Source organism: Mus pahari, chromosome 16, assembly GCF_900095145.1.
Source record: "Mus pahari chromosome 16, PAHARI_EIJ_v1.1, whole genome shotgun sequence".
Classification (NCBI taxonomy): domain Eukaryota; kingdom Metazoa; phylum Chordata; class Mammalia; order Rodentia; family Muridae; genus Mus; species Mus pahari.
Window position 1 is genome coordinate 36,910,452 of NC_034605.1, and position 11,010 is coordinate 36,921,461.

An 11,010-nucleotide genomic window follows, 5' to 3' on the forward strand; every position below is an offset into this window, starting at 1 on the left:
AGGATTAGCTGCCTAATGGCAGGTGGTATGGCCCAGAGCCAAAGGATGGGTGCATTGTTGGGCTCAGGTCACTAAATCTTGACCTTTGTCTTTCCTAACACCAGAGCCCAGTACCTGCCCTGAGATTCAGACTCCACCCACCTCTCTGCCCAGCCAGTATTTGAAGCCAGGGGCACAGTTAGAGCCTTCAGATCTCTGCTGAGCTCCATATTCAAGGGTGAGGCTAAGGTCTGGGTATCCTCTGCTGCAGCCTTTGCTGCAGTGGGTCAGCTTTGGTGCCTGACACTGGGGACTCAGGAGGGCGAAGACAGGTGTGGTGCGCCGCTAGAGCTCTGTGATCAGGGCTAGGGTTTCTTTCCTAAACTGCCAGGTTGCTTCAAGGACACATGACTCCACAGAACATGTGAGTTGCCTTGTGTTCCTGTGGTCCCTCCCCTGGCTCAGTTGTCAAGAGCATCTGCTGAGCACCCATTGAAAGGGGGCTTATGCACTGTTGGGGTTGGTGTGCAGAACCAGAGCCACATGTGACTCTGCTTGCCCAGATATTGAGATCCTGAACTCCTGATACATGAGACAGGCTTCAGTTTCTCAAAGGTCTTGGGCCAGAGATGCATGGGAATAACTGACAAGGGTGTTGGATTTGTTTTCCTAGAGACTCTCTGGAAAGTGTCCAGGTCTTTGTGAGTTGTTGTGGTCTAACCTGGAAAGCTAGACTCAAACTCAACTCTTTGGAGACTCATGGGGAGCTTTTGAGATCATTTTGATGTGTTTACTACTAAACTCATGTCAGGCAAAATGTGTTCTGCTGAGAAAGTGCTCTGACAATAACTGGCCTGCAACTACTTTTTCTCTTATCATTGTTTTGAGAATTAAATGTACAGAAAATGAGCATTGCCATGGTGTCAATAATACTGGAAATTATAGGAAACCCTACCTGGAGTACCACCTATTTCTAGGAAAATAGGGGTTTTCTTCTAAAGATTCTTAGATTCCTTTGTTTCTGTGTTTGTTTGCTGGCTTGCTTGGTTAGTTGATTTTTGTTTTTGCTGATCAAGACAGGCTTTCTCTCTGTAGCCCTGGCTGTCCTGGAACTTGCTCTGTAGACTATGGTGGCCTCAAACTCAGAGGTCCCCCTGCCTCTGCCTCCTGCCTCTGGGAATAAAGGCATATACCACCAGGCCTGGTCCAAAGTATCTTTTACAGTTAAGTTAATTACAGCTAACTCAGACTTGTAACACAAGAAGGGATTAGAAGAATAGTGTCAACAGAATCCCCTACACCTACCCACTATCTGGCTAAAATGGCAGGTAGATGCTACAGGATCACATAGATCAACAGCTCTGTTTTCAAGCTTGCTGGATCTGGGTTGGATCAGGTAACCAGTCGTTGTAGACCTCCCATCTGTGTACTGGCCCACTGTTCTTGTAAACAGAGAACAAACTGGTCAAGAGACTGTCTCCCCACAACTGAGATAATGCTCTTAGTCAGCCCTTTAGAGCCCAGAAGGCGTGTTCCAAATTGCCACACAATTCTGTGTGTGCTTGGAAATGGAGAAAGTTGATGTGATAGTGTTATTTGTCAGATTGGCAGAATATAGAATTACGTAGGAAATGGTCATCTAAGCACACTATGAGTTGCTTTTTACTCCCCCTACCCATGGAGGTTATTATTTTAATTGGGATAGAATTTTCTGTTACAGTAGAAGAAATTAGAACAATGTGAACAGATCTACCCAAAGTGGACAGCACCATTTCCTGACCATGGCCCCGACTATGGATGCAGTGTGAACCATTCCCTCTATGCACTGCCTCCCTAATGTCTTTGCCATGAGGAACCAGGAGCCAAAACTGACTCTCACTGGAGTTGCTTTTTTTCAGTGTATTTTATCACAGCAATGAGGAAAGGAGCTAAGCCAGAAAGCAAGTCCCAAATGAAAGAAGGCTAAGAGTTTTACAAATGGGTAATGGGTAATGCTGACAAATGGGTAATGCAGAGAAAAAAGTGGAGGATCAGGGAGAAGGGACAGAGGGCACAGATAGAGAGAGAAGAGGGAGGGGGAGGGGAGGGGAGGGGAAGGGGAAGGGAAAGGNGAGGAATGTTATGAGGCTTAGAGATTGAGATGCTCCTGGCAAAAGTCAGGAAGGGGGAGGAAGGAAGACAGGGAGAAGAAGAAGGAAGAGGAGGAAGGGAAAGGGGAAGGGGAAGGGGAAGGGGAAGGGGAAGAGGAAGAGGAAGAGGAAGAGGAAGAGGAAGAGGAAGAGGAAGAGGAAGAGGAAGAAGAGAGCAGAGTTAGTCTGTGATAAACCAGCAGTACTTCCAAAATTACTGCCAGAGCAAAAAGGGCATACTCTTGAATTGCTAGATCCTCCTGTGTGCTTTCAAATGGATAGGCAATTGAAATACTCATTTCAGCAACATGGATGAGTTGTGAACAGAGAGCAACAAGACATTAGGATATCTGAGGCTTCTCTATGAGGGTATGAGTTCTTTTCTCCAAGCATTCTGATGTTTTACTTCACAAATCCCCTCCTGAAAGAGACAAGATGTTAGGTATTATGCCATTGGACTAGAAAAATTGAGTATGCATGTAAAGTTCTTATTTTTATGTGTTTGTTTGTAGTGTTTGTGTGTGTGTGTGTGTGTGTGTGTGTATGTATGTGTGTGTGGGGGTGTGTTTGTGTGTGTGTGGTTGTTTTGAGACAGAGTCTCACTATGTAGCATTGGCTGGCCTGGAACTTGCTATGTAGATCAGGATGAACACTTTCTGTATGTGAAATGTACTTTCTGTGCTATGTGTGTGTGTATGTGTGTGTGTGTGTGTGTGTGTGTGTGTGTGTGCCCCTTGTTCACTGGGGTATGACAGTATTGGAGGGAATGAAGCGCAAACCTATATATCAACCTGTGTTTATGTGATATTTATTGTAATTCCTCATTTCAGTCTCACCATCATGGATCCTCTGCCGAAATTAAATGCTAAATTTGCCTTCAAACTTTTGAAAGCTCTGGATGACGACACCTCAAAAAATATATTATTATCACCCCTGAGCATTGCTTCATCCCTAGGCATGACCTTATTGGGAGCAACAGGAAACACTGCAAGGCAGATAAGGCAGGTAAGGAGCATTATTTCACAGCAGATAAATAATGTGAACTGTCAGTTGAGCTAACTTTCATACTCCAATATGACATAGGGGTGTGACTGCAGATGTGATAGGCAGGATGCACTACCATGCTGGATGGAACCCTAGCTGTAACATCCAGATGCTCTGGAGGTTACTGTGTATGTGAGGGTTAATTTGGGGCAAAAATAACAAGGGCATGGCACCAAGGTCCCCAGGCCCTCCACTGTCTGTTGTCTGGTGCTACTAGGTCTCAACCCTCCTACAAATAGGTTCTCCGCATAGTATCTTGACTTTTGTCTCCAAATGGCTTCACCCTCATCTGGAAAACCAGAAATAGAATGTTTGGGAATCTTGTTAAGTGCAGTAATTTATTTGCAGAAGTATATGAACTTCAAAGACACGCTGCTCCATAATAAGGCAGGGATAAGTACAGTTCACACTCCATGAAGTGTCAACTAGGACTATGTAACAAATACAACAGGTAGGGAGGGTTAAATAACAGAGTACTTTCTGGTAAATCTAGATGGTGGGTATTGTCCCCGCCCATGGGGCAGTCAACAGGGACTTGGAGGGCACCTGTGGAGAGAATGGGGGGACAAGAAATGGTGAGGAATGAACAGCAAATCAGGAGGTCTGATCAAGCTGACAAATTTGTATTGTTCCCACACAGGTTATATACTCATAGAAGCAGGACATGGGGTAAGGGGGGCTGCAAATACACCTGTTCTCAAGAACAGGATATTGGCTGGGTAAAAAAATTCAGTAGGAAGAACAGAACAGAATGGGTTGCCAAGTACCTGTTCTCAAGATCTATAGCTATTTGTTCTCAACTGGGCTAGTACTTTCCCACAGAAGCCAGGACTTTGTTCCAGTAAGCACTTATGGCTGACAAGGCAGTTAATGTGCAAGCGAGGTCGCTCCTAACAGGGTATTATAAATCCAGTACGTGGAAATCTGGTTTTCTGTGGCTTATATGGCATCTTTTTTCCCATGGATGTCTAGGTCATGTTCAACTTTTTTTTCTAGGAATACAGATTGGGTTTACCTTACACTAACAACTTCCTTTTATCTTCATTGTACCTTGTAAAAACTTAGCTCCAGATATAGTCATATACTGAGGAACTATGTGCCAGATGCCAATTTGGAGCAATACATTCAGAACATGGGAGAAAGGACACATTGCAGCCTCTGAACTGTAATAATTCTGATTCACAGTCAAGTGGGCATGTCCAGTCTCCTGTATTCCAAGACTAGGGATATCTTCATTTATTTCTAGTTGTGTTTGATGCAAGTCTTTCTTATCGATGGCCACCTTAAGCCATAAATTTGAACTTTGGATTACCTCTTGCTAATCCAAAGGCTTTTTATAAGACATATGTGTTTGTTTCTTACTTTGCCTGCTTTCCTACCGGTGAGAGTTAGAGGCTAGAGGCTTGCCTTCAATTTAAACTCTCTCTCATTCTTTCTCTTTTATTTCCAAAAATATCATATCTAGTGATTGACAATTCATCTGTTTCCAATGGGAGTACCTGAAGTTATTTATATAGCTTTTCAGCAGGTTTAGAATGTCTAAGGAACTGTATCTAAGGTCTGGCTTCCAGGTGTTCATTCTCTTTTTTTTCCTTTAATTATTTTATTAGATATTTTCTTCATTTACATTTCAAATGCTATCCCAAATGACCCCTATATCCTCCCCCCACCCTGCTCCCCTACCCACTCATTCCCACTTCTTGGCCCTGGCGTTCTCCTCTATGGGGCATATAAAGTTTGCAAGACCAAGGGGCCTCTATTCCCAATGATGGCTGAATACGCCATCTTCTGCTACATATGCAGCTAGAGACACAAACTCTGGGGGTACTGGTTAGTTCATATTGTTGTTCCACCTATAGGATTGCAGACCCCTTCAGCTCCTTGGGTACTTTCTCTAGCTCCTCCATTGGGGGCCGCATGTTCCATCCAATTTCTGACTGTGTGCATCCCCTTCTGTGTTTGTCAGGCCAGGTGTTCATTCTTGGCTGGGGTCTTGCTTCTCTTTCAAGCAGCTTTGTGTGGTGACATTAACTCCGGGATTTTCCATGTAGCTTGGATTTCCTTCCACCAAGGTAGCTGAAAACAAGAGATGAATCCTGGCTGCTGTCAGGCCTTTTAAAGCCCAGGTTTAAACATGTTACTCCCTCAATTCTGTTGGTCAAATAGTTGGAGACAGCCTAGACCAAGATCAGGGAATAGAGTGCATGGCCTGAGGTCATAAGTCACCTGTCCTGGAATGATAGCAGTTCTGGTTGGTAGTCATGCTTGCAGCAAGAGCAACATTAGTGACCATGAAGTGCCATCTCTATTCAGACTAGTGCTGACAGTGCATGGTGGAAGTCCCTAGAAAGAGAAACTTCAAGGTCTTCATCTTTAATTGGGTTGTTCTTTGAGTGGCATCAGGGATCTATGAAATTATGAAGATAAGTTTGGTGGTGACTCATTTCCTATAGCTGGGCTTAATGAAGTGGTTTTTAATCTGTTTTGGTTTCAGACACTTTCTTTGGATAAAGGCAGCAGTGATCCATGTGAAGATATCCACCAGGACTTCCATTTACTTCTCAATGAAGTGAACAAGACTGATCCTGGGATCATACTCAAAACAGACAACAGGCTCTTTATAGAAAAGACATTTCATATTAAAGCAGTAAGTTTCATGTAATACTCAGATACATTAAGCTGAACTTATCTTCTAGCCATTGTATAGGCTTATACAGGTATTTACCTACCTTCAACACATAGGCACAGACCCACAAGAAATGTACATTTGCCTTACCCATATAAAGACACAATTGAAAAATTAAAAACATTTCACGCAAAGAGGAATTAAGTATGTAGCTGCGAGATGAGCTGTTTCATAGAAATATTGAGAAACTATTCCATATACACTGTAAACATAGTGGAAGTTTCAGACCGTTTATACTGTGCCGAGTTTTGTGTTGTAACAAGGCAGAATGTGGGTGGTCCTCAATGGCATTGTGTTCCTAGATTATATCAGCAAGTGGCTTGTTCTTTAATTTGCCTTGTGCTGCTGATCATTTCCATTTAAGGCCTTGTTCATGCCACACCAATTCTTCACTACTTCAACAACAAACACACCCTAGAATAGTCAGTGTTTTTGTGAATTTCTCATCCCCTGCAACTGAGCTCACGTGGTGACCATGTGACACATAGCTATTTTTATTCCACATGATAAAGTAAACTAAGTTAACATGATATACTCAATTTCATAGTTTCCTTGGTGACTTCCCTTGTGTCTGTGGCTATAGGTGACACTATTTTAAGTGGTGGAAATTTGTATTATGTTATCAGGAAAATCTTCAATAAAAGGTGCAGCCTACAAACAGTACAGAGGTGCCATAGCACTTCTGGAGTTAACCTTCACTCTATCAGTGTCATGGTCTGCTGCAGTGACAGCAGTATGATACTGCATCTGACTGTGCTCCCAGTCATCTCCTTGAGCCTCAGTTACTACTATCTTAAAGATCCAGCTATTTGCCATGTTTTTTAGTGATTCTTATTCGAACCAGCATCTAACCTCATTTATAAACTAAGGTTGAAGAAAGACAGAAGCAAGAAGGCTAGATTTTTAAACTGTTTCTGTATATTTGTTTGCAAATCACATCTGTGTATCTGGTTTTCTGTTTCCGTGCATAGGGAAGGAGGCTGTTGGTGCTAAACACTCTCATGACCATGTAATTATGTTACTATGTCTCAGTCTTTTAAAGATGCCAGCCAAAAGTTCTACAAAGCAGAGATAGAAGAACTGGACTTTAAGGGTGATACAGAGCAATCCCGACAGCAAATCAACACCTGGGTAGCCAAAAATGCAGAAGGTAAACACAGAGTTATTCTATTTTTATTTGTTTTTTTTGTGTGTGTGCTGAGATTTGAATCCAGGGCCCTGAGAATGCTGAGCAAGATCTTCTCTGCCATTGAGCCATACCCCATCCCTCTAAGCAGTTAACATACATTTTAAAAAGTGGTACATTAGCTAGTTTGTTTGTTTGTTGTAAGTTTGTGTATGTCAATGCATAACTGTAGATAGGACAACACACAAGAGTTGGTTTTCTCTTTCTACCAGTGGCTGCTAGGGATTCTACTCAATTCTTCAGGTTTGGTAGCAAGCACCTGTACTTGCCTGACCATTCCTGTCTCTCCTTTTATTTTGTTTTTGGAGACAGGGCCTCTCTCTATACCCAATCCTGAAACTCACTAAGTAGAACAAGCTGGACTCAAACTCAGAGTTTTGACTGCCTCTGTATCTCAAGTCCTAGGATTAAAGGTGTATGCCACCGTACCTGGCTTTTTAGTCTATTCTTAATAATCATAGTTTTAGTTCCTTCACAAGTGATCCAAATGTAATCATTAATGACCATTTGTTCTTTAAATCGGGAATTCTTTTGACATGCCTGGGTATTGAACCAAAGGATTTGAGTATGCTAAGCAATATTTTGCCTAGCACAAAGTAAAGTACTCTAACATTGATCTGCATCTTTAGCTCTAAATCAGGAATCAGAATTCTCTCTTTTCTTATTGCAGGATTTTTCTGTGTTGCCCTGGCTGTCCTAAAATTCACTCTGTAGACCATGCTGGCACAAACCCATGCTTTCTTGTTGTTGATGGCAGTGTTGTTGCTTTAAAGACAAGTGTCCCTTTATATTGAAAGAAGTGAAAGGTCTTATCTATGCTCTTGACCAGAGCAGGATGTTGCACAATTTGCCTAGGATTCCTTGGCATGTATCAGGCTACTCTGCTTGATAGTTGGTTGGTTCTTGTCTTTGTTACTGTTCTAATGCTGTGAAGAGATACCATGACCAAAGCAACTTTTATAAAAGAAAGCATCACACTTGGCACTTGCTTATAGTTCTTATATGTTTAAATCATGATCAAAATGCCAGGAAGCAGTCAGACATGGTGCTGGACTAGTAGCTAAGAACTTTACATCTTGGTTGGCAGGCAATATGCAGTGAGAGAGGGAAAGTGAACCTGCTGTGTGTTTTTTAAAATCTTAATGTCCACACCCAACAATACACCTCCTCCAAAAATCCTGTACCTACTAGTTCTTCTAAAACAATTTAACTGAGGACTGAGCATTCAAATATATGAGTCTATGTGGGCCAGTCTCATCCAAACCATCATATATTTAATTACCTTTTTATTGTTGTTTCTGTTCATTTCCTTTTTCAGAAAAAATCAAAGACCTGCTATCTCCAGGTTCAGTGAATTCAAATACTAGGATGGTCCTCGTTAATGACTTTTACTTTAAAGGATACTGGGAGAAGCCATTTAATAAAAAGGACACCAGGGAGATGCCTTTCAAAGTCAGCAAGGTAACTATAGTACAGTAACTAAGGATATTACTGGGCAAGGTCCTCTGTTCACACTGACTTCTATATAGAGACTTCTTGTGGAACCCTGTGCCTCTCATGCACCTGGACAATTTATCATCCAAGACTCTTTCACAGCCTGGGGGCCTCTCTCTTCCCTTTTTTTCTTTCAAAAGTTGGCAATTATGGCTTCAGGCTACATGGTTATCAGGCTGGGCCTGCTTCTGTCACACACCAAAAAAAGAAACTAGAGAGAGCATACACTAGCAGCTTGACAGCACACCTAAAAGCCCTAGAACAAAAGGAAGCAAATTCACCTAAGAGGAGTAGATGGCAGGAAATAATCAAACTATCAAACTCAGGGCTGAAATCAACCATGTGGAAACAAAAAGAACTATACAAAGAATCAACAAACCACGAGCTGGTTCTTTGCGAAAAATCAACAAAATAGATAAACCCTTAGCCAGACTAACTAGAGGGCACAGGGATGGTATCCTAATTAACAAATTCAGAAATGACTGGTTGTTATGGTCCTCTTACTGGGTGTTGTGGTCACGTGCTCCATGACAGGAACCTGGTCAGAAATAATTTGAACTTCTGCCATTCTCATTTATGAAACTTACTGGGGTTCTAAACCTGGTAGTACCTTTACCAGTTCTGTCTGTTGGCATGGTCCATCACCCCACAACTTCTCCTGTCCTTTTTATAAAGGAGAGTTGTCATTGAAGTCACTGTCTGTTATACTATTTGTAGTTAAAAATATTATACAGGATAGGGCATATTAAAATAAAACACCACATAAGTTAGAGGGTAATGAGGGGTGGAGGCAAGGAAGACAAGGGATTGTTTACCTAGCTTAATTGTTTAGCGGATTGAAATCAAGAATAAGTTTGCACAGATTTATTTGAAGGTGTTACGATTGGTCTCAAACAACTGAAAGTGGGACATCACTGTCAATCAGGACAGGTAAGGCTTGTAAGTAAAGCAGCTATACCAAGGAATTTCAAAGTGCAGGAATCAAATAGGCTATAACATATATTGTTCCAGAAGTTCCTCCTCTTGAAAATCCCTTCTAAAAAAATCCCTTCCATTTCCAAAGCTCAACTCTGAGGACCAAGGCTTGAAGTACTGACATTCAGGGATATGTGAAGTCCAAACATTTTCAGAAGTTTAGAGATCGCGTTCTGATAGAATATCCTACAAGTAAAATTTAAAAAAAAAAAAAAAGTGTTCCCAGACATCATAATATTATTCCCCTGTTGGATTTACCCATTGGGCCTTGTTCCAACTTAGTGTTTACCTACTGTTACAGAATGAGGTGAAACCTGTGCAAATGATGTTTCAGAAGTCTACCTTTAAGATAACCTATGTGGATGAGATATCCACCAAGATTCTGTTGCTTCCCTATGTTGGCAATGAGCTGAACATGATCATCATGCTTCCAGATGAAGATGTTGAACTGAGAATGGTAAGAAGCATGGGGCTTTGATAAAGCTGCAAGAGAGAAAGAATGGCAGTGGGTTTCCACCAGGGCAGCTCTCCTGGGCTCCCATGATCACGTTGTTGTCTCATATTCATTTGTGTGGCTCGGATGGAATCTAGGGCCTGGAGCAAGCTTGGGAAACAATAGCCACTGAGTTGTTCCTAGCCCTTCCCAATTACCAAATTAAGTTACAGTCACACTTCCCTGGGCACTGTAGAGATTCACAGTCATCTCCAAAATGCTGTGTATGACAGAACTGTCCTAAACTTTTGAACTCTTTTCTAGCTGGAAAAGAAAATGACTTATGAGAAATTTGTAGAGTGGACAAATCTGGACAAGATGAATGAAGAAGAGGTGGAGGTTTTCCTCCCACGGTTTAAGTTGGAGGAGACCTGTGACTTGAACGATGTTCTTTACAAGATGGGCATGACTGATGTCTTTGAGGAGGGCAGAGCAGACTTTTCTGGAATATCTTCCAAGCAAGGGTTGTTTCTGTCCAAGGTCATACATAAGGCCTTTATGGAAGTGAATGAGAAGGGCACAAAGGTTGCAGTTGCCACAGATATTGTGATGATGGCTCCACCACCAACTACCGACATCTTCCGTGCTAACCACCCCTTTCTTTTTATCCTTGTGGCCAAAAATAATATGATCCTTGGCCGGTTCTCCACTCCCTGAGGGAAATGTGTTTCTGTCAGTACTTTACCGCTCTACATGGTTTGCCTGTGACCCACTTTATCTTATCCATATGTGCAATGACAGTTATGAAATAAACGGCTCCATGGCATCCCACCTTTGGAATTGAGTGTCTGTCTCGTGGAAAGGCTTTACCTATTATCTGGATTTGCACATCTGGGGGGAGGTGGTATTGCTGGCTACAGAGCTCATACCTTCTGTAAAATGTTATGGCTTTCTTCAGTGAGTCATGTATGCCAACACAAGAGAAATGGTGATGTTGTCACTTCTTCACTCAGTTGCATTCAAATCTCATCTCACTTTAGTGAGAGAATATGTACAGTGCAGGGCTCTGGGGGAAAGTGGCCAT

At 42.1% G+C, this 11,010-nt stretch overlaps 1 protein-coding gene across 1 annotated transcript; it reads left to right on the plus strand.

Moving 5' to 3' along the window:
* The first annotated feature begins 265 nt into the window (after nt 1-265).
* LOC110334080 (serpin B6-like) lies at nt 266-10,753 on the plus strand. The gene is made up of 7 exons (XM_021215934.1): nt 266-311; nt 2,939-3,113; nt 5,647-5,799; nt 6,871-6,988; nt 8,343-8,485; nt 9,795-9,950; nt 10,251-10,753. Exons 2-7 carry the CDS (start codon nt 2,949-2,951, stop codon nt 10,641-10,643), a joined length of 1,128 nt encoding a protein of 375 aa, XP_021071593.1. The 5' UTR covers nt 266-311; nt 2,939-2,948; the 3' UTR covers nt 10,644-10,753.
* The last annotated feature ends 257 nt before the right edge of the window (nt 10,754-11,010 follow it).